Genomic DNA, 24,943 nt, shown 5'->3' with positions numbered 1-24,943 from the left:
TTGCTTTCCTTCAAACTTTGCACTTACTCCTTATTGTGGTTAATTTCAAAAAGGTTAATTAATCTACTCCTTTTTACGTAAAATCAAGGGGTTAATTAACCTCACTCAAAATATGTAAATAAAAGTTGGTTATTAATCTCAAGTGAGTTGTTTGTTTTAAACTTGTGCATGTATAAGTGTATAAGGGCATTGTATTGAGGGCTTTTTGGCACTTGTTAAACACATGAGCAACAATAATATAGCTTCACAAATAAATGCAAAGCAAATTCAGAAAGTGATTATAATTTCACAATTTTATAATGATATAAATGTATGTTCTTGGTATGAGAATATAGCAATATTTTATGAATTTTGCTTCTTATCGTGAAAGCAAACCATTACAATCTATGGTTTATATTATAAATAATCTTATTTTGGTACTTAAGAATGTGTAAATGATATGAAATCAGATTTACATCAGTAGTTACTCATGCATAGTTTTTTCATTTCCAGTGGTGAAATTCAACAAGTTAATTTAAAAGCTCCTAAAAAGTGTTTGTATATTCATTATCCAAAGCTTTTGAAATCTATCTTTATTTGTTTGTAAGTTACTAGAAAATCAAAAATCAAATAAGTTTCCCCTCTACATGTAGAGGAAGGTCTTATTCAAGTGATCTATCCAACTATTCAAAAATAATTCGTCACGATTTTTCCATTGGACCTAAAATACAAGATTTTAGAAGTGAATTTTTTTTAACTACAATAGGTTAGAGCTTTCTACTAGGCAAGAGCTAAGGTTGAGGCATCTTATTCAAGAGATTGGAGTCTCTTGCTAAGTTGGGAGGTTGGTAGAGATGATTGGTGTCTAGGAGCCTACAAAGTCAAAGATGTTACATAAAAAAGGCATTATTTTGTTGTGGTGTTTGCACAAAAAATGTTATCATTATTGTACAAATTTTTAGAGAGAAACTACTGCTGGAACCCTGTTACAATTTGAGGGAAAAAAAATATATCACCTTTGAATGGATTTGCTACAAAGGTTATTCTTGTAAATGTCAGCATAAAGCACTAAAATGTGCACTAATGTTATCACGCTATTGAGTATCACTGACCAGTACAATATTACAAGCCTACAAAATGGATTTTTTTTTTTAAATGAACTAATCAGTTATGAATACAATCTTGATCAATAAATAAAATCCACAAAAAGGAGCCAAGTATAACAACGGTGTGTGCACACTCATGAACCTGAACACAGACACCATAGAGCCTTTTTATGGAAAACATCTCCCTCCAAATATCACCATCATACAAATTACATCCACAAGGCCAAGTCCTGTGCTAGACAAATACATATTTAAAAATGTGAAGAAAATGGAAAAATAGAACAAAATTGGACCAAGGATTGTGCTCAGATCAATTCAGCATAATGTTATTAAAGGTCGAATGCATCTATATTTCAGAATCATGTAGATATAGTAAAAATACTAATTTGAAAAAAATCATACAAAGAGAAAAATTAATGTCAAATCTTGTTTTCTTAAAACCATATCCATGAAAAGTACTCTCTTTTACTGTTATTTATTTTCCTTTTTTATTTTGATTCTCAACCCGCACGCAACCTTTCCCTCTCTTCCCACCTTTTTTACCCGCGTGCAACCTTTCCCTCTATTCCCACCTCCTTTTTAACCCCAGTTGTGGTCTACAAAAAAACATTTTTCTCCTCCAACTCTCTATTGTCCTGAATATGGATCATGAAGTGCAAAACGAAACAATATGCAAAAACACTCAATTGAATCCAGAAATAATTTAACAGCAATATATATTCTGAAAACTAGGTATCATTATTTATACATTTTTAAAACCCTGCAAACGTCCTATTTAAAACAAATCATCTGAGTTTGTAATAATCTTCAGACAACTTTTAGAATAAATTTATTTTGACAAAAAAAATCCACTGGAAAGAAAATTTGTGTTATTTGATTTTCAATTTGTAGAACTCACTTAACCTTAAGTAAACATTTTTACACAGCCAACACTAAAGTAAACAGCATAATCATGCCCTATACTCTGGGTAGTTGGAAACCTAAGTCCGATTGAGATGTTACAGACATCCCCCAAAGTATGCTAAGTCGTCTTGGACACAAATTTCCTTCTAACGTCAAAGAACCAAAATGACAGCAACTAGCCAATTCATAGAAACTGTAATGTAGATAATAGAAGAGAATCAACAAAGCAAAATAGCATCATGAAGCAATAATACCGAAGAGGAGAATGAAAAGATAAGAGTGTTCTTTCTTGCCATTTCTAATGTCTTCAATAAATTGTTGAGACTTTGAACAAACTAAAACATAATTTGTCAAAACTCAATCCTTCTATTTAGTAAGAAATATGTGAGCAATCAAGCCCGCCCATAAAAGGAGGCCTTTTCCCATTTACTTTTTGTTTAGAATTTTTAATGCCTACCAACAATAAAGATGGACTTCTTCAAATGCTGAAGCCACAATTATAGTGGGACTCATTTTCATTGAGGTTCTATCAACTAAAGTTGAACTTCACTTGAACAATGTACCGCATACGTATTTGCTCCACATTGTAAACAATGAATTCATTATACAGAAGTGAGGTGTGGGCCTGCACAATAGTAAAACCAAATTACTAGACAGACCAATATTTGCAAAAGATTTATGAGATGGAACTATTTAGTAACAATTTTATGCATGCCCGTGATTTGTTTTGCAGGCAGAAAATAAAGTTTCATCAAACTAAGACCTCTAGTGTAAGTTTCATTTACGCAGATAGACATATTCACTTACCTTATTACACTACAAAATTATTACAGTGAACTAAAGAACTACTGCAATACAAAAAGTACTGTGATTCTCTTATGTAAAGTTACCACCTAATAATGGATATAACCTTCATGTGTTATGTACAAACAAGACAGTATAAAATATACCAACTCTTCTATCTTGCTTCCTGCTGCCATGGAATTAGTATATTATCAACATCAACAAAAAAGTTTGGCTCACTCGGTGAATGATGAAAATGGGAAAGATTCAAAACACAAGATAAATGCAGTACACATGAGTTTACATTTTTTTAACTTCACCCTTATCTACAGTGAAGAAAATAGCCACCTAAAGATCGGGACCATCTCAAAATGATGAGGTTAAAGGGACCATTCCTAAAGAAAAAATAGTAAGTTTTCTAAATCTTTCCAAACAGAGTCATGCATGTTCTTATCAGAAGACAAAAGCATTAGAAATGAGATTCCTTTAAAAGTTCCAAGAGGTTAGTCAGCTGCTTTTGCAGCAGTAGCAACTGAATTGGCAAGCTACGGTTTTCTTCCCCCTCTGGTCATGGGCTCACACACCAGAGATTTCAAATTTTGAAAAAATTAAGATAGAGGGGAAAGATTATCTCACTCGCATGCTGGGTATTTTGTGACCCAAATGATCACATCATGGTTTGTTCCACAATTTTGGGACGAACAGGAGGAAAACAAGATAAGGAATCATTTCATGCATAATTTGACCACAATGAACAATATTTCCAGTTTAAAACGGTAGGGTATCAAAGAAATTAAGAAAACACTCAAAACATTTTCTTTTAGTCTATTCATCAATTTCTCAACTTTGCAGATGATTAGCTACCAAAATTTCATTGCTAATTCTTTATCTAGTGCTCTGACTAATGTAGTTTCGGCCCTTGGGTAACTATGAACTTTTGACTGTTAATTTTTATTAAGTTGTTATGTCACAGTTTAAGCGACTTTAATAAAAGAAATATGGCATTAGTAGCACTAAGACACTTGATAATAAAAATGTTGACTTACTTTAGTGTTAGATTGCTTTGGTGTACCCAATGGGATAATTAATCCATCAGGAAGAATGTGGCATTTTGAAGGATCAGGTGCTGTTGCACCAACTCCTTTTGTGCTGCACAATAAATAAAACTACCCATTATTTACAGAATTCACAAACTCAAGTCACCCTCATTCCAAGCTTCTATCAATATTCACATTCAACAATTTTTAAATAAAACATTGTAAGGACATCAATAATGGCATATGCATAGAAAAAACGATGTTTGAGCAACCTAAACACGGCATTGCATAATCACATTTTAAAGTCACATTCAGACATACTTTGAGAGCATATAGATACAATACATGCAAACTAACACACTGTTGATCACCTTGAGTAAGAAGAAAACCACTGAAATAGACATAAATTGAAAATGTGTTTGAAGCAACAAATTAAGCCATTGCCAGTCTCATGTACATATAAACCAAATAGAAATACACAAAAGCTAACAGCAAAAGGGTTCCTAAATCAATTAGAAAAACAAGCTTATTTTCTGTTGCACCTATAAATTTTGGACACTATTAAGCAATAGAAAATATTCTGATACTTAATGAGAAATAATGCCTGGTGATGAAAGCACAATTATCCTGAAAGGGAGGCAAGGAGCGAGAGGACAGTTCGGTAGGTTAGGGAGAGGGTAGCTAAATCAGTATAACAATAGTACTTCTTTAAACTTAATACCATATTTAAAACTTGATCAATAACAATATCATTTACTGAACAATAATCATGCACATAAAAACATAAGATGCACAATATTTACATGGAAACCCTTGAAGGAGAAAGCCAAAGCACAATAATGCTTCTATTTGAATTCTTCTTTTTATGATTTCATAGGCACCAACCCCTCATTTGATTTGAACCTGCTAGAAAGACACCAATATCTCCTTTAGGAAACACCAACTTCCAAAGAAAAGTACCACCCCCTATGTTGCTCCAAAAGATGATGGACATTATGATTCCTTCACAAAATCTGTATTATATTCTTCTTAAGAAAATTTCATATATTATAATGTAGAAATCTGCTATAAATCTGAATATCAATCTGCTCAAAACTCTCAAGTCTGCTATAATCCTGGTCACATATTTCCTTTAAAACTACTAATAATCCTGATTTGTATCTTCTTCAACATGCTTTGCAAATATCTTTCATCCTCCCCTACAAATTTGCTTCTGAATTCATCTTAATTCAGCCTTCAAATCTCTCTTTTATTTTCTCTACTATGCTTCATTTCTGCACATACTCTCCTATTTATTTTCTCTTCATTTGATGATATGCCTTACACACATCATCTTCATGAAATCTTACTCCGTTTTATATCTTTATCTCTTCATGAAACAATGCACCTCTTTCAAACAAATTGACCTTTTGTATGATCATGCCATTTACCAACAAATCTGCTTTAACTCAGCTGCCATCAGTATCCTGCTTTCATAATTTGCATATATTATTCATAAATATCTGCACTTCATATGTTTCAATCGTCTAGGGTATAGATGATATAGCTCTTTGTTCCATCTACACATTCTGTCCTTCAAACAATGCTTTTGTTATATCATCCCAAGAGCCAATTTCATTTAGCAACATCATGATTCACCTTTAAAAACATAAATATTCATCCTACATGGTAATTTTGTTTCTTTATTAATAACTCTAATTATGTTTGAATAATATACCTTTATTCCATTAATGTATTCTTTTTTATTACTGTTGTCAATATAGGTTGCGCCAAGGAGCTAAATAGGATTCACCTGTTGACACAATGGGATTATCCTCGGGCTGTGGGCCACCTATAGCGAGGACTGATGAAGAGTGAACCCTTAATACCACAACAAACAACAAAAACAAAGAACAACACAAATAGAGAGAACAAAATATGAGCTTATTATTACCGCAAATGCAGAATTACAAAATTACACTATGCAAACCCACATGGGCACCTTCCTTACAACAATCTGCAAGGCAGAGATGCGACTATCACCCAGAACTGCCCGAGACAACCTATGGGTCTTCCTTATATAAGCACTTTTAACCGCCCGGGAAGGTTCTAGACACTAGGCCCCAACCCTTGAGGCTGACCAACCTCACATTATATTATTTCATTACATTTTATTACATATGATCGACTCAAGACAGTTTATAAATTACATTTTCAGATGAGTCCACTTCTGGAGACCATAACTAACAAACCGTTGACCCGATGGGCTATTATAACCCCATTCTAGAATCCTCGGCTAGCGATCTACAGCAGCTGGTTGCGCAAGCGTCCATCAGCTTAGGTTTCGCCTTGTTTCGAAGTCATGGAGGCTTTCATCGTTGGACCTGAAGTTTGGATAGCCAAATTTCATACTGAAAATCTGCAATGACTGCACCAATATGACAATAAAACTCAACTAGCAGGCTGATATGTCAAAGATGAACCTCCATAAATGAGATTAGAACAATTTGAGCATATAATACCAACTTACTAAAATTAGCAAGCTCCCTCAAATAGAAACTTTGTACAAGAATAACCCTTATTAAAAACACAAAAACTGGAAAACTAGAAATTGAAAAAGAAATAATTTTGGGTGATGCAAGATTGCCCTTACAGCCAGGATACTCCTACATCAAGGATAGACCTCCAGAGAGAGCTAGTTCTCTTAAAACTCAACCTGAACTTGATCGGAAAAGGGAAAGAAAGCACATAAAACTGAAGCTAAGCTAATTAAATGATCTACCAAAGATTTAAGTTTACAGTCTATAGATCTTTACTCATAGCCACCGAATAACAAGAGCTTAGATTTCTCCACCTCTCTAATTGTGTGTAGTCCATGAGCAATTCATACAAAAGTGTTGTAATCAATCTAGAAGGAAAAATAACAGGCCTTCACAACTAGACAAATATAAATCACACACAACATATAACCTGCACTAGAATATGTTTGTCTGATAACAATACTTGCATTAACTAAGGAATGGAGGATTTAGGAAAACAACAACAAATCCAAGCTAATACACATATCTTTGATCAAACTAGATAGGACAGGTAAATCACAACACTTTGATTTTCAGGATCCAATCTCCAAAATTTTGAATTATCATTTCAAAGTTACAAGATGATTCTCTCTACAAGAAGAGAGCTGCAATAGAAGGAAAAGTAAGAACTGAAAAACAAATTGAAATAACAACGCCTCTTAACTCTGCATCACATGCCACCCATTAGACAGTCAACCAAAAAATATGCGAATTGTAGGGTTAAAATAGGGTCAAACTCCTCCCCTTCTTAATGTGGACCATCTAGGGGTATCTAACAAAAGGCAGAAATAATTCCCCCATACCCATGGCCTAGCAGAAAAAATAATGAGTAACCTCCCATTCTTAGCATTTTATGCCAATAATATTCATTGCATGAAAAACAGGGGCCATGTAACGAGTAATATTGCCTTAAAGTCATATGTTAAAGGGGAAACATATTAATGCATGACACATTTGTAGAATTTGAGCAATACAAATTCACAGAACCCGAAGAACACCTGCATGCAAGAACCTGTCACAGAAAAGCAAAGAGAAGAAAAGAACAAGGGTTTGGCTTTGAAAATATGCAAGAATATATTATCAGACAAAAAGTAAAACATACAATGGATCAATCCTTATAGAAGGAGATCAAAACCTAAAAGGGAAACCCTAAGAGATTAAACATTTAATAATTAATTTAATTATTGAAATGTGACTAATGCAAGTGCGTGAAAGTGAAATCTTAAGATGGTAGTAAAGTTAATTTAATTAATATGATTAAATTAATATTTAACTCTAACACACCCTCTTAAGATGAGCAACAATGCAGCTACAAACAATGCAAAAAAGAAAACAAAGGAACTACAATATTGAAAGCATACATGGGTCCTAGCAACATGGCCTGATGAGGTACCCAATCACAACCAAATCCCTATAAAACAAAAAAATAGAGAAAACTACATGGGAAAAACCCTACACCAAAAAGAGATAGAAAGAATGCTGAAAAAAAGGAAAGCAGGCATCACTAAGACCCCCCAATGAAAACTTTCTTCACCCCAAGAATAGAACGCAGTTGAAGATACCGCATAGATGCAAAAAGTTTAGTGAAGATGTCAGCAACTTGCTCTGTAGTGGGAATGTGCTCCAAGATGAAAAAACCATCCTGAATCAATTGCTTGATAAAGTGCATACGGATCTAAATATGTTTGATCCTTTGATGCTGAACAAGGTAGCAAGAAATGTGAAAAGCACTCTGATTGTCGCACCAGATAATAGTGGGACTATTAGTGGGGAAATCAAACTCTATCATCAATTGTCGAAGCCATAAAACCTCCTCACTAGCTAGCACAACTACTCAGACCATGTGATAAGACCAAAACCAAGACAGAAGGCAAAGCCAGAAGTGGACTTCCGATCATCAATATCACTAGCCCAATATGAGTCTGTGTAATCAACAATGTGAACAACCCCTAATGTGTAGTGAATTTCATAAAATGTAGTGCCCCTAATGTACCTCAAGATACATTTGGCAGCTTGCCAATGACTCATGAAGATCATGTGAGAATCTAGAGACAAGTCTAACCACAAAGGAAAGATTAGGACAAGTGTGTGTCAAGTGCAACAAACTATCCACGAGTTGTTTGTATAATCTGGAATCTACTGTAGGAGTAGAGCAAGTGGTAGATAAAACAAAACCTGATTGAAAAGGTGTGGGAGCAAGCTTGCAATCAAGCATGTTGAACCTCTGAAGCTTATCAAGAGCATACTTCTGCTAGCGTATGGAAATCCCATCTGAAGAATCAATAACCTATAGGCTTAAAAAATAGTGTAGAAGACCAAGATCTGTCATCTCAAACCTCTCCATCAAAGCTTGTTGAACACTCTTAATCATAGAGGATGAGCTACCTGTAATAATGAGATCATCAACATATAGCACAAGTATCAAAAGATCAACCCCATGATGTTGAATGTACATTCTAGGTTTGAAATGATAGTGTGTGAAGTGGGAAGCAAGCAAAAAAGAGTTCATCTTCTCATAACAAGCTTGAAGGGCACGTTTAAGACCATATAAAAGATCTCCTAAGTTTGCACACGATAGAAGAGTCCTGCACAAAACCTTGAGGTTGCTCCACATAAATCTCCTCATGAAGATCCCAATGCAAGAAAGCACTCTTCACATCCATTTGATATACTGTTCATCTCTGAGAAGTTGCAAGAGAAAGTAAAAGTCAAATAGAATTCATTGACAAGAGTAAAAGTCTCAAAGTAATAAATAGCCTCCACTTGTGAAAACCCCTTCCAACAGGACATGTCTTATACCTATCAATAAAAATATTTGCAGCAAACTTGGTACGGTACACCCACTTGCATCAAACCAACTTTCTTCCTTTCGAAAGATGATAAAGATCCCAAGTGTGATTCTTCAAAGAAGAGTACTCATCCATAGCCTTATTGCACTCAAGATATCATGTCGCCTCCAAAAACTTCTGAAGATCATCTAAAATGGCATGACTCAAAAGACCAGTACCAGATGTCTGAGCATGAGCGCAATGAGAATCTAAAGGATCTCCTGCCAAAGGTCCAGTTGCATCAACAATGCAATGAGCCCACTTGGGCACACACTGAAAACTAATGTTGAAAACCATGCTCAGTGCAAAAAATTCTAAATGTGATAATTGTGCAAGGTAAGGGGCTCAACAGAAGATGAGTCTTCCATGTTGTAAATTGTGCCTCAACTACTCTGAATTTTTATTATTATAATGATCTTTCAAAACTAGACAGAAGATGCAGAAGGGGTTTTTTTTTTGTGTTTATATATTTTGGTTTTTGATACAAATGACGAAATGTTAAAAAAAACACCAACCACAATTCAAGAAACCAAACCCCAGTACAATCTAAAACTCGTAAAAGCAACAAAGAACAAGAAATGTTCATAACAAGAGCTTGTGTATCTGGAGGAATTTATGATGGAAAAACCACAGATTTGGTTAGAGCACTGCAAGATCTTTCTAATGCCTTCTCGTTGTCGCAAAACGGAGTCTGGATGCAAAAGATTTGCCTCCCGGAGTGCAAATAGGAACTTTTTGCTGTAATTGTGAAAACAAAGATAAAAATGGCAAAACTAGATTGATCAAACCTGCATCATTGGATAGTTGTCAAAATCAGCTTTCCAACGATATTTCATTTGCCCAATTCTGACACCGTATGCTCAAGATATGAACAACTTCCTCTAGAGCCTCAAGTCATTTCCAACACCTAGAAATTAGATGTCTTTCCTTGCCACAAAAACCACAAAAATCACTTGTGAATTTCTTAATCTTGGAGGAAGACTCGTCAGACTTAGAAGTTTTACCCTTCAGAGTGGATTTCCGTGTATCTAATTTGGGAGTTGCCTTGAGGAGGATGCCCTTCCTTGCCACAAAAACCGCAAAAATCACTTGTGAACTTCTTAATCTTGGAGGAAGACTCCTCAGACTCAGAAGTTTTACCCTTCGGAGTGGATTTTCGTGTATCTAATTCGGAAGTTTCCTTGAGGAATTATCACTGCAAGTTGAATTTGATTTTGGCTTTAGTTTATATTTTTGCTTTCCTTATTGTCTAAGCAACCAATGCATGCTTCTTGATCCTATTAGACAATCCAACTATGTAAGCTTGGCATGCTCTCTAGTCAACTAATCACAGAAGACCTCAAGTGTAGGCATGGTGAATCTAGGACCTAAAGCATTCATAGTAGAGTGAGAAGATGAGAAAATCTGAAAGTTCCCTTGAAGCTTTGACAGAATCAAATAAATACGCATTTGATCAATTTTGTTCTTTCTACAACCATGTAGCAAAGATCTTTGTTGTTTGAATTTCATCAAAAAGTCCTCAATATAGAAAAGAGAATCAAGTACCAAGGAAGTCAACTCTACCTCAATCTGAAGTGCTCGAAACTCATTGATGGTGTCAAAAAGTCCCTTAAACTTTAACCATATAGCCCAAGGAGTAAGACAACCATCTAGATGAAAGAGGAGACTGTTTGTAACATGTAAAGATAACAAACCCATAGCCTGATCCATCTTGAACCTATGTTACATAACCTCAAAAGGGTGTGTCAACTAAGGTTGAACCTCATCCAAACAAGGTCATAACCCTCATGACTTGAGAAGTCTTCTTATACAAGCTTTCCAGATGTGATAATTGTGTAGGGTAAGGGGCTCAACAAAAGATGAGTCTTCCATGTTGTAAATTGTGCCTCAACTACTCTGAGTTTTTATTATTTTAATGATTTTTAAGAACTAGACAGAAGATGTAGAAGGGGTTTTTTGTTCTTGTGTTTATATATTTTGGTTTATGATACAAATGACAAAATGCCAAAAAAAAACACCAACCACAATTCAAGAAACCAAAACCCAGTACAATCTGAAAGTCATAAAAGCAACAAAGAACAAGAAATGCTCATAACAAGAGCATGTGTACCTAGAGGAATTTATGATGAAAAAACCACAAATTTGGATAAAGCAATGCAAGACATTTCTAATGCCTTCTCGTTGGCGCAAAACAAAGTTTGGATGCAAAAGATTTGCCTCCCAGAGTGCAAAAAGGAACTTTTGGCTTTAACTATGGAATCAAAGATCAAAACAGCAAAACCATATGATCAAACCTGCACCATTGGACAGTTGTCAGAATCAGCTTTTTGACAATATCTCGTCTGCCCAATTTTGACACCGTATGCTCAAGATATGACCATTTTTGTGCAAGTACACCCAAAATGCAAAAAAGGGCTTTAAAAAACCCATGGGGGCTAAAAAACCAAGCCACTTAATGCCATATCACTGTTGCAGAGGCTTTGCAGAACCGGGCGGTGGAAGTTGGCTGAGGTGGTGGTAGCACAACACACTAACAGCAAAGCCACTATGGCTACGGAAGGGCAACGCAACAGCTAGTCAGTACCTGCTTGGCGGTTGGCTGGTAACCACTAGGTGACGCCTTTTAAAAGGCCACTACATTCTTTTAAAGTGCTTTTTTCTTGTTAGCCAAAACAAATTTGCATCTCCGCACAATTGTGTCCAAACTAGACATGTTTCATATTAAAAGAGGGGTTTTGGGGCACTCCAAGCTCAACGATAAGGTCCGTTTGAGCTCAAAGTTCACCAAAAAATAGTGACCCCCCTATTACAATAAAAAAACCTATCTGATCAACTCAAACCCTTGTTTCTCTAATAGCTTCAAAACTTGAACAAGTTGCAGCAAATTCGGCTCTAATACCCTTGTAGAATTTGAGCAATACAACTTCATAGAACCCGAAGAACACCTGCATGGAAGAACCTATCACAAAGAAGTAGAGAGAAGAAAAGGACAAGGGTTTGGCTCTAAATATATGCATGAATATATTATCAGACAAAAAGAATAAGTAAAATATACAGTGGATCAGTCCTTGTAGAAATAGATCAAAACCTAAAAGGGAAACCCTGAGAAGTAAAACATTTGATTATTAAATGTGACAATGCCAGTGTATGAAAGTGAAATCTTAAGACAGTAATAAAAGCAATTTAATTAATATAATTAAATTAATACTTTACTCTAACAACAGTAATATCAAAACATAATTAATGGGGAGTGGAGAATAACTCAACCCACACATTCACTATCGAAGACTTCAAAGAGACACTAAAATATATAAAGGGGAACTGCATGGGGTCTGTGGTAAAAGAGGATTAAGAAAACCTTAAATGACTTTCTGGACCACCATTATGCCTCGACAGTAGCGCCACCCATATGAGGGTTTGCAACTTTGCATGGTAGGTGTTTCCATGTCTTTCTGTGTGGGTCATGGCCTTTACCTTCAATGCATGACATGGACTTTGAATTCTGTCAAGTACAAACTTTCTCATTGGTTTTTATATTGTTTGATTTTGAATGTAATGCCATACTTTTATTTTTTGTTTAATCTCTGCTCAAGATATGTTTTCAATAGCAGCCATGTCTGCATTTCTATCTTGTCTTGTAGCATGCATAAATTTTCTGACATGTATCACTGAGATTCGTACTTTACTATATGGGTTTGGGTTAAATTTTGAACAGGAAAGAAAGAGCTTATTTTGCACTATAGAAATACCAGCAGTCTTGGTATTTTGAGCTTCTTTTGACATAGTTCAAACCCTGTCAGTTTCTCTATTTGGAAAAAAAGAGATCCTCAGCTATATGTTGCTTTCTTTCGTGTTTAAAACTATCAAACCAAGTAGCTGCTCCATCTGCATTTTCCTTTGTAATGGCATTAAAATGTCCATTATATATTCGATTGTCGTTTTAAGCCCAAACATCTCCACAGGAAATGACACCCACAACCTTCATTTTTAATGTGAGGGTTTTTATATTTTGCTCCTTAAGACTAAAGATGTTCCCAACCGATATTTCTTATGCTACTAATACCTTAAGTCAGTTCATGTGTGCACCAAAGAAGATACATCTAATGGCAGCCAAATATATCTTAAGATATCTAAGAGGTACAGTTGGTATGGGACTCGGATATGATCAAATTGAAATCAATCTTCATGGATATTGAAATTCTGATTGGGCAGGCAGCTCTACTGAATGTAAAAGTACTACTGGATGTTGATATCAGTCTTCCCCGATTGCTCTATGTTAAATATGAACAAAGCCATGTCCCCATAGACACATGACTAGTTGTGGCCAAAGCCAACGTAGGTTCATGTCCCTATGTGGACATAACTGATCACTGCTGGTGTATAAGCTGAGATGACCCTTGCGAATCAAATCTGATATTATACTAGGGAATTAAAATACTTTGACTAAATAAGCAAATCCATGAAAATTAGGATTATAGTCTAACTCTGTTATATATGGAAAAATAATTTAGTAATCACGGCAAATGCATGTAATAAGTAGTCTGCAATGTTTTCTTCATTCATCAATATATATAATCCTGTCATTACATTAGCAAAAACACATAATAAACATTTGGAACCTGGGCAGATATAAGTGCCGAATTTGCATGCAGTCATCAGTAGATATTGAAACAAGCAATGTCTGGTTCCTGCCGCGTATTATATAATGTGTAACCCGCTGTGAAAATGCCCAGACCCGCAAAAAAAATGCCCTCGCTCACCCGTCGATATTGATCCCGACTGTGGTCATGGTTGTCGTCTTGCACATTATAAAGTCTTGAGTCTTAAGTCGCGTGGCAAAGTATCTCCTTTCTGGCCCGAAACTCGCCTATAATCCTTTGCAAGGAACGATTTAAGCTCCCGCTGATCTTCGACCCTTCAAATTGATCCACGGACCTGGATTGCAGTCCTACGGATTCGAATAATGGAGTTCGACTCTGTTTATGGCTTGCCTCTCTTTAATCTGCGTAAACACTGATATCAACTGCCGCACGAATTTGGACGCTTTTTTTATGATAATTGTTGTCCAAAAATAACGGAACTGGCCTGGGCTCAATCCTGTACTGTAGATGATCGAAATTTGAATAATGAGCCGTCTTTGTATAACTGGTGCGATAGTTTGCAAATGGTAACCTTTTCCTTGACTCGTCTGGAACAGATAGGTAGGATTAATGTCTTCCCAACGTCCTTCAAATTCTTCAGTTCTCAGGACTCCAAGAAGTTGTCATCCTTCAAATAATCTGAATATGCAAATAAGCCCGACATGAAATGGCTGAAGACCACCTCCAATGTGCAACCCTTCGGAGGATATTTCACCTCCTCAGTTATGCAGATCCAAGGGAGTTTTCGTTCCCAAAGACCTAATGGAAATTTGCAGACCAATGACTACAAATTGCCCCAATTGAAATAGAAATCGAATCCACAAAATCGCTTGTCCAAAATGGGTGCCTCTTGTCCTCTATTTATTCACTTTTTTGAGAAGTCGCTGGAAACTTCCAAAACAACTTATTATAATGTATTTAATTATTAATTAACTTTATAAAATTAAATAAATAACTTTATAAAGTTAAAATACAATCTCAATTCGACATTAAACAAGTAGGCCCCGCTTACTGAATAATAACTTCCTGAGAGCAAGAATGTAATCATCTGTCAACAGAATGACTCTCATTCCAAATCACTTGCCTACGAGAGTCAATGATAGGCAAATCCCCGGTAAAAGTTATGTCACTAGAAAGGGGACATGACATAAGCAAATACAATTAGTTTGCTTCTTCACTAATAACCAATTGGTGGCATTGGCAAATACATTCAAGAACCCCGATAACATAATAGTCTCTTCCTATAATAAGAGCCTGATTTGATAAGTAAAGTCATTTATGAATAGGCAGAAATATATATGTGTGTGTGTGTGTGTGTTGTTCTTATCAATGATATAAGACATAAGACAATGTTCATGTAAATCATGAATACAAATACTCAATATAATGAGTATATCACTTCGACTAATACTATACTTCAACATACTTAATGCGAGAGATCAAAATGCATAACTCAAACTAACAACGAGCATTAAGAAAAACACTCCCAATTGAACTGTATGAAAATGGGTAACATTCTTGATGACTTCGAGTGACTGCTTGTGAGCTAAGCACATGACCGATTGCCTTTGCATACCTAACGGGCATAGAGTATGAAATCCTTGACACAACACAAACCTCAACTTAATGAAAATTAACTCCAGTAACAATATGTGCATTAATGATGTATAACCCCCTACAATGTGATGCAAGAAAACAACTCCTTCAAGACAAAACTAGAACAGAAACCAAACAAAGAATACCAGAACCCAACAACAACACACATGCTAGAAATTAGCTTTCCCAACACCTATTTCTGTTGGACTAATTTTAATCATTTGTAGCATATCCCCAACAGTGTTATGAATGATAAATGTTCATTCAATTGAGGTGAGATGTGTACAAGCAGTATTTTCAAGCTTATTCCTCCTATCAGTAACACTAATTGTGCACCAGTACTTAGGGGATACGAAAAACTGAACTGAAATAAAACTAAACTATTGTGCCAAGCATTTGTTAAAGCTAAAAGCATCACCTCAATAATAGAGCTTGAGGTAGATCCCATTCACTGAGATGGGCAACTCTTCTCCATTTAGTTTCGCCAACTGGAAGGCATTATGTTGCTTGCATCCTGTAATCACATATGGGTCATCCCACATAGCATCAAACTTAGTGTGTCTCCCAACTTTTTTTTTAATTCATCCAATTCAAAAACCAAATCTCCTTCCTAAAATAACCTAGGGGAAGACTTCTTATCAAATGTCATTTTCATCTGGGCATGATGGACCTATAACTTTATGGATGCTTCTTCCCTAGCCTCCTCTAATTTGTAATGTCCCCTCTTTAGTTCGACATGGCATTGATCATGGATTTGCCTATTCCAGACTCTCATAGGCAAATGGTGTGGAAAGAGAGTCAATTCTGCGGATCAGATAGTCATATCTTGCTCTTGAAGAAGTGTTAAGAGGTTATATTTTATCATTATGCGATATTGGGGCCCACATGTTATAATTTTAATTTGGGTTGCACTTTTTATTTTATAAAATTACTTTATTATAAAAAGTGCATTATAATGAGAATTTATAAAGGATGTTTCTAGAAGTTCTAGCAACTTCTTAGAAAAGTGAATAAATAGAGGGCTGGGCCTCTCATTTGGACATGCTTGGATTGGAGAACTCTTCTACTTCTTCATTGTGAAGACATTTGTGGACTTTGGATCTGCAAATTATTCGATCTTTGGGAACGAATCACTCCCTTGGATTGGCGACTTTGAGGGTGTGAAATATCACCTGAATTGTTGCATAATTGGAGTTGGTATTCAGCCATCTCATTGGAGCTTATTGAGAATTCGTTGTTAGGGTTTGTTTTTGGTTGGAATAAGGATTTCAGATTTGCCCTATCGTTGGAGAAGCATTTGACAAGAGTTTGAAGACAGAATAAGTGCATTTTCAGAATTGGCAAAGCAGGGTTCGGAACCACATAATTGCTCATATCTCCTCAACCCCTTGGAGTTATTTTTTATGGTTTTACAGGGTTACTACCTAACCCTAGGCGCCCATTTTCCTTGCATTTGGGGGTCCCAAAACCCTAATATTATTTTATTTCAGCAGCCGTACAGGTACGGCCTGGTACGGCCCTGCTAGTTTGGGCAGCAGCAGCAAATTGAGGATAGTTTGGGGGTGCGGTTGGAGGTCTTCATCAACGATCTGCAGCAAAACATGGTGTTCTTCCATAGTTCTTCAAACCAGGTTCTTGCATTCTGAAATATATGTCAATTTTTGGGTAAATTTGCTGTCATACAGTCATTGTAATAATCAGACCAGAATTGGTAATAAAATAATTTCAGAATTTATGGCATTGTAATTGAAATATAGTTCAATGGCTTTATATATATTGTAATTCTGTGATTATATTCTGAAAGTATCAAATCTGAAATTACCATATTCTGAATATTGTTACTGTTACACGCCAAGTGTTTGACAAAATTCCTAAGTTCAGTTTGAGGGTTTCTGTGGCCTTTATAGAGAGGGTCATTACATAATTCCATCAGTTCCGCATACCTAATTATAGGTTCTTCATCTAACATTTCAACTTTCTTAGTCAAGCTTACAGTAGGAAATTCAACTGAGATAAGTGACTTAGCTTCTTTACCGTAACTAGGAGATACGGTGAGTTACCAGTAGAATACTTGAGAGTGATTTTGTCTGCCCATAATGCCCACTTTTTTGTACCCACTTCTTTGATTATCTTCCAAAGTTATTTTGATCAAGTTTTTATTGGTGGACTCGGCTTGTACATTGCCCTAGGGGCAGAAGTTAGATGAAGTGCTAAGGTAAATACCATTGTCAATAGCCCAATTAGTAATCCTTAAACTAGTAAAAGCTAGTGCATTATCCGATATTATTCAATCAAGAGTACCAAGCCTTGCCACCAGATCTTGATAGAAGTTCAGAACTGAGTTCTCATTTGCTTCTCAAAGTGCCACAACCTCTGTGTTTGTTAGTATCCATTTATGTCCCGCACTAGGTGTATAATAGGACTGATAAAATCTAATCTTCACTTACTAAATGGTTGTTCAACCTAGACTAGGTGTAGTGGTAGGACTACCAATTTCTGATTACTAGCAAACAATGCACATTTTCTAACAGTTACCCATAAAAATGCATCCTTAAACAAGCTAGACCAAAAATAACAAGCTTGCATTATCTTCAAGGTTGTAGTTCTAGGTGCAAAATGCCCACCAACTGTTCCATCATGGAACTCTTTCAAGATCCTGTCAATCTAATCAGATTAGAGGTATCAGGATTGATAATGGAGCTGAAAATGTTGTTTTTGATATCAAAAAGCTCAACGCTGAAACTTTGTAGAGCCTTTTAAATCCTCTGATTTTGTTCTTTGATCTCTTTCAATTGTTCGGAAGGATTAGAGGCAGTACTAGATTGATTTTCAATAGCTAGTAAGGGTGGGATTGCAACTAGAGGTGGAATTCTTTCAAGGATTGGCTATCTCTCTAGAAAGAAAGGCATAAGGGGTCTGGGAAAAATTTTCCCTACCTGAATAAGGTTATTTTCATCTCTAGTAAACAAAAACGTTACTGGTAAGGTGAACCCACCCATAGATTGGATCATAACTGAGATATCACTGTTCAAGGCTTTGAGATAGTATAGGAAAGCATGGTCATTTGAAGGTCTTACCGCGGCTAGTAGCATGTCCCACATTCTCTGAAAACGGAGATTGAAGTCCATCATTTTCTCATGAGGTGCCCTCTTGATAAAAGTCACTTTTTCTACCAATGCCAGGTGATCTAATTTATCTTCAAATTGTCTATTCAAAGACCTCCTAGAGCATTACAATTCACAATAGAGTTCACAAGTATTTGGTGGATATTTTGCAATCGATAGTTTTTGGCAATTCCACTAGGGACATAAACACATTCGAAAGCCTCTTGCTTTCGTTTAAAGTTACAGGTCCTGGTTTTAATTGGCTTTTGGCAAACAACAGGTTATCACACTGCAAGCTTTGAATACGTGTATTCGAAGAAAGAAGGTTAAAGTTCATCAAGTTCTACTGGATCATTTTCAGCTCAACAAGCTCGTTTTGATTTACTCACTAAAATCCCTTCTCTTTCCCGAACTACAAGCTACTGACCTTCCAAAAAGAAGACCACTATACCTAGTGAAGATTCCCAGTTTTTCCTAACACCCCTTGTTCCTGCTGCACAATAAATTCCTGTTATTCATACCGTCCATACCCATATTCTTAATACCAATATGGCTACCGGTCCGTGGGGAGCAGCTTTTGGTCCATTGAATCTTGCACCACCATTGCATGCATTACCTCAAGGTACCTGTAAGAATTTTGCCAAATTCTACGAGGATGGAAAACAACACCCTGATAAGGCTTTCTACATTGTTATAGGAAAATGTGGTGTGGAACATGATGACATATTTGTAAGGCTCTTCATAGCGACCCTACAAGGTATAGCAATTAATTGGTTCTATAGCTTGGAACCCAATTCCATCACGGATTGTACCTCTTTGCAAACAAAGTTCCTTGATAGATTCAAGCCTGCAGAAGATGAACATGCTCTCCTAGCACAGCTCACAAAGATGGAAGCAAATGATGGAATGCGGGAGTTTATTGCTAAACTTAATAAATTTGTCAATCGAATTCTAACTACTTCTCAACCTATTGCTGCAAATTTGAAATGTTTCTTCATTAACACTCAACTTCCAAAAGTTAGTTTGTAGCTGAGAAGGGTTGCTCCTGCAACTTTGGCTCTTGCCCAAACTCTAGCAATAGAGATTGAAGATGATTTGATACTTGCTGGAAAAATCCATAAGGATTCTAACCGATTAAAGAATAATTCCTATTCGCAATCTTCTTCATCGGGTTCAACTAATCCACTAGTTCAAAAGCTGGCAAATGAACTTCTTGCTCTCAAGAAGCAAATATCTCAAGGGTCATTTGCTGCTCCATACTAGGATATACCAAGGCAACCATATCCTAATGCTGCCAATAACTATGCAGCGAAGAATCAGAACAAGCTTCCTCCTCCTCTAGAGAGGCTTGCAATTGAAGCACAACCAAGTAACTCAGCCACTAGTTACTATGAAGCTGATCCTACTGGTCATAATCAAGAAGAATATCCTTCCAAGGATATTACTACTCAATATCATGAAGATCGTCAAGTAGTTGGCGACTCTATCATCGGACACATCCAATACAATGATAAAGATCATGAAATTGATTTCACACAAGTTTAGCCAATCATGACATGTTCGCAAACCAAGTTGGCTCAACAACAAGAAGCTGAAAAGAAGATGGATGCTCCTAGAATGTTTGTTACTATTGTGAAGAGGGGAACAGCCCTGCCAAATTTTCCTACTAACCAAACTAAAAACCAAGTAAGTGTTTATCATCCTACTCCTTCATCTAGTATTTCAAGCCCCAGTATGCCTAATGCAAATGCTAAGCCCTAGGCTGAAAGTTTCAGTTCATCTCTAGCAAATTATATTCAAGCTTTTGATATTATAGATCGTGCTAAGAAGACAAAAATCCAGATGTTTGAGGTAGAATACTTACAAGCATTTGTGGAACAACTGGATAGGCTCACCAAATTTGTCAAGGAATCTTAGCCCACTCAACCTCATTTGGCTACCCTTGAATCTAAAAGTATGCGCAATAACTTAGTTACTATCCCATCCAAAACTTTTCTACCTTTCCTTGTTGATTAATGGTTTCACGTTGAGCAATTGCATCATAGATTCCGATGCTTCTAACAATGTTATGCTAGCCAAGGTTGCAGATACTTTAGGGTTAACCTTAACTAAGTCCTTTGGTAATTGTTATTCCATGGAGATTAAGAAAGTACTCCTGAAAGGACAAATCAAAGATGCTTAGTTCGCCTTTGCAACCTTCCTGGACAAAAAGATCAAGATGACCATCTTAGTTGCAGATGTGCCTGCTTCTTACAACATGTTATTTGGCTGTAATTTTTGTAAAAATGTAGGTAGCAAACTCAATATGGACATCACTGAAGCCAAAATAAATGTTAAAGGTGTTATGCATAAGTTTCACCTTGAGAGAAACAATGTGTGTGGTGGTCAAATCTAACGATCCACATGCTCAAATTCTTTTTGAATTAGTTGGAATGGGTAATTATTACCTACATGTTGATGAAGTATCAAAATTTACAAAGGAATGCACATGCTCTGAAAGTTCCTCATTGCTTTCAAACACTAAAAGATTTGTTGATGCCACTAAAGATCTCAACTGAGAGTCACAACTGAAGAAAAAGTTGTTCCTAAAGATGATCTTATGAATCTTCTCAAGAACGAAGAAAATGTTTCTGAAGGAGATTCTACTGATTTCCTTGAAGGGAAGATTATTCTAATGGATTGTGAAGCAAGTTCAAGCAGATCTAATGATTTGGATTATTGAGTTTGATGGAAGTGTTTCTATGGGATCTGGTGCGAGATTTGTGTTGATTTCATCGAAAGGGGAATTTTTCCCTTTTTCTTACAAGTTGCAATTCCCTAATACCAATAACACGGCTGAATATGAGAACTTGATACTGGGATTGAATATGGGGCAGATCAAAGGAATCCAAAATCTACATGTCGAAGGAGATGTTGAATTAGTAGTATGTCAAGTCAAAGGTCAATATCAAGCCAGAAATGACCGGCTTAGACATTACTGTGATTTAGTTTGGGATTTCATCAAGACATTTGATGCCTTCAACATCTCAATAATTCCTCAGGAGCTTAATGATAGGGCTGATTCACTTGTTGTATGAGCTACTTTGCTCATTCCTCACCAAGATTTTGAAGATGGCATATATCAGGTACAACTAATTATCTTGACACTGGATTGCCAAGATCCAAGAATATGATATTGAGATATGATCAACTAAGCTTGTTTGGGGCAACCGGCAAAGTACTCTGTTAGCTTATGGGTAAAAACAAACTTTTGCAAGTGGAAGATGAGAATTCTTCTTCTCTTCCTATTGTTTTGTTCATCAGCACAACAAATGACTAGTACCCTAATATGGAAAACTATCTAAGTTATGGAGAATGCCCCTCGCATTTGACATACAAGGAACGAAGAACTCTCAAGTTAAAAGCTTCTAGTTTCATCTAATGGGAGAATGGTCTCTATAAGCGAGCAATGGATGGAAGTTTTCTTCAATGTGTGGACAACAACCAACAAGTACGGATTCTGGATTATTTTCATAAAAAAGCTTTTGGCGGGCATTTCTCAGCACCTATCACTACACATAAAATTCTAAGAGCACAATACTATTGGCCCACGTTTCAAGATGCATATCAGTGGGTAAGAAAATGTGATTGTGTCAACAGTTTGTAAATAAACAAAAACTTGTTGCTTTCCCATTGAAGCCAGTGGTGATCGAAGAACAATTTCAGCAATGGGCAATCAATTTCATTGTTACTATTAATAGTTATGCTTTTCAGCATACTTTGTCTACTCACCTATTTCATTCATGAGTTGTCCCCTAAAGGCTCATGAGTTGAAATACAGTTAGATGGAGAAGCATGTTTATGATGTTGTCAAAGTTGTAAAGCATTTAGGTTCTACACACTGAACTCTCATATCATAGCTCTAGTTTCGGATACTGTTGTCAAGACCATCTTGACACAACAAGAGTTTGGTACAAAAAGAGGAAACCAGATTGCCAAGATCCAAGAATATGATATGGAGATACGACCGACTAAGCTTGTACGCGGCAAAGGACTCTGCCAGCTTATGGCTGAAAACGAACTTTTGCAAGTAGAAGATAAGAATTCTTCTCCTCTTCCTACTATTTTGTTCATCAACACTACAGATGACTGGTACTCTGATATGGCATACTATCTAAGTTATGGAGAATGCCCCTCACATTTGACATACAAGGAACAGAGAACTCTCAAGTTGAAAGCTTCTAGTTTCATCTTATGAGAGAATGGTCTTTGTAAGCAAGCAATGGATGGAAATTTTCTTCGATATGTAGACAAGAACCAACAAGTAAGGATTCTAGATTCTTTTCATAATCAAGCTTGTGGCGGACATTTCTCAACACCTGTCACTACACAAAATTTTGATAGTACAATACTATTGGCCCATGTTTCAAGATGCATGTCAGTGGGTAAGGAAATACAAATTGTATCAACAATTCTTAGGTAAACAAAAACTTATTGCTTTGATATTGAAGCCAGTGATCGAAGAACCATTTCAGTAGTGGGGAATCGATTTCATTGGTACTATTAATCCACCTTCAAGCAAGGGTTAAGAACCATTTCAGTAGTGGGTAATCGATTTAATTGGTACTATTAATCCACCTTCAAGCAAGGGTTATACTCATATCTTAGCAGCCATGGACTAGTTTACCAACTAGGTAGAAGCAATTCTTGTGAAAGGCTCTACATCAAAAATAATTTGTAATTTCTTGAAACAGAACATCATTTCACATTTTGGTGTTCCAAATAAAGTTTTCGTGGATAATGTCGTTGCTTTCTCTTCCAAGGAAGTGACTGAGTTTTGTTTTAATCATTGGATCACTTTGACACATACATCAAATTGTTACCCACAAGGTAATGGTCAAGTAGAATCAAGCAACAAGAATATAGTGACTATCATGAAGAAGCTGATTGAATCAAATCAAAGAACTTGGCACAAGACATTGTTCGATGCTTTGTGGGCTGACAAAATTACTCAAACACAGGCAATTGGAATGTCACATTTTTAGTTGCTATATGGGATTAATGTTGAGATATCAATAACTTTAGAGCTTCCCTTTCTTAAGTTGATATGAGCCATCGAAGATGAAACTTATTCAGATGCTTTGGATAAGAGAATAGTGATTCTTCAACAATTGGAGGAGCAAAGAAAAGAGGGGGTTCATAAACTTGCTGCTCACCAACAAGTCAAAATTCTTTTTGACAAAAAGGCCAAGTGCAGAGAATTTCAAATTAGTGACCTTGTCCTATTCTGAGACAAAAGGCGAGAACCAAAAGGAATGCATGGAAATTTTGTTTCTCTAGGGTGAGGACCTTTTACAATTCACCACATTGTAGGTGAAAATAATTTTTGGCTTGCATATCGTGATGGAACACCAATGCTACTGCCTTACAATGGACAACATTTGAAACATTACTTCCAATGATTATCAGAGAGTTACCCCTTGTACACTTAGATACTAATTCTTTGCTGAAATGGCCAGATGTTGGTTTTGATGCATCTGGATGCTTGGGTGCTTTAGGATGCTACCTGGATTCTTCCAGGAAGTGCATCTTGGGACTGTGGGTTCTTGGTGGATGCACTACAGCACATCTAGCAAGAACCCACAGGCCTAGGATGTGCTTCCTAGGAGCATCCGGGAAGTATCTGGACCCAACTAGAAAACACTCTTGGCCAAAAAACCTTTTTGACGCCAATTTTAGCATGTATTTAATTGATGATGATGAGAATATGAATTTTTTTGAGAATCCTTATGATTTTGAATGACTGGATTTGATCAGTGAATCTTGACTCTTGACTCTTGATTAACATTGAGTCGTGAACTAAGTTTTGATTTTGTAATTCCATTTGCATTGGAATCTTGTATTTGAGTAATTTTGGACTTACCATTTAGCTATTTCAATTTGTGTATTAGTCACTTTGCGTTAGTGAAGTTTGAAGTTGAACTATCAATGGTGAAGCATCATGCCATGGAATCGTATTTCTTTGCATACATAAATTATAGTGTGTGTGTATATGGACGCATTCAAAAATCCCCACAAAAAAAATTCACGCATCTGTGCATCAACACGTTGCACCCACATCGGCATCAGGACCAGCATCGGCAACTTAGCTTGTACATAGTCTCCTGTTTTTCGAGTCATAAGGTCCTTTGTTTTTAGTTTTATTTTTGGTAGTCGCCTAACTCTATAACCCAATGGAGTGGATGAAGGCACTTGGAGAACTAGATTCTATGTCACTCATTGTTTCCAAGAACAAACGACTAACATTTCCCAAAAAGAGCAAGTTGTTGTCCTCCATTTTGTCACCACAAAATGTAGGTAACAATACGAAACTTTTCAACTTACTTTCACATTTCTCTGAGTTTAGTTCATTATATAATTGGATAACATT

The 24,943-nt window shown here is 36.2% G+C and overlaps 1 protein-coding gene across 3 annotated transcripts in view; it reads right to left on the bottom strand.

The window, feature by feature from the left end:
• Positions 1 to 2,254: 2,254 nt before the first annotated feature.
• Positions 2,255 to 24,943, bottom strand: part of PARP2 (poly(ADP-ribose) polymerase) — a 188,065-nt gene continuing 165,376 nt past the window's right edge. For all 3 annotated transcript variants that reach the window (XM_089813536.1, XM_089813537.1, XM_089813538.1), the window contains 2 exons: positions 3,818 to 3,920; positions 2,255 to 2,613 (listed from right to left, as the gene is read on the bottom strand). In XM_089813536.1, coding sequence (XP_089669662.1) covers positions 2,518 to 2,613; positions 3,818 to 3,920 — 199 coding nt within the window. In that variant the 3' untranslated portion in view covers positions 2,255 to 2,517. The remainder of the gene's footprint in view (positions 2,614 to 3,817; positions 3,921 to 24,943) is intronic.

This window comes from Cupressus sempervirens, chromosome 2 (assembly GCF_028749045.1).
Source record: "Cupressus sempervirens isolate cs-2001-9-10 chromosome 2, ASM2874904v1, whole genome shotgun sequence".
In the NCBI taxonomy this organism is placed as follows: Eukaryota; Viridiplantae; Streptophyta; class Pinopsida; order Cupressales; family Cupressaceae; genus Cupressus; species Cupressus sempervirens.
The sequence above is the reverse complement of the archived record's forward strand: the minus strand, read 5'-3'. Positions and strand labels throughout refer to the sequence as shown.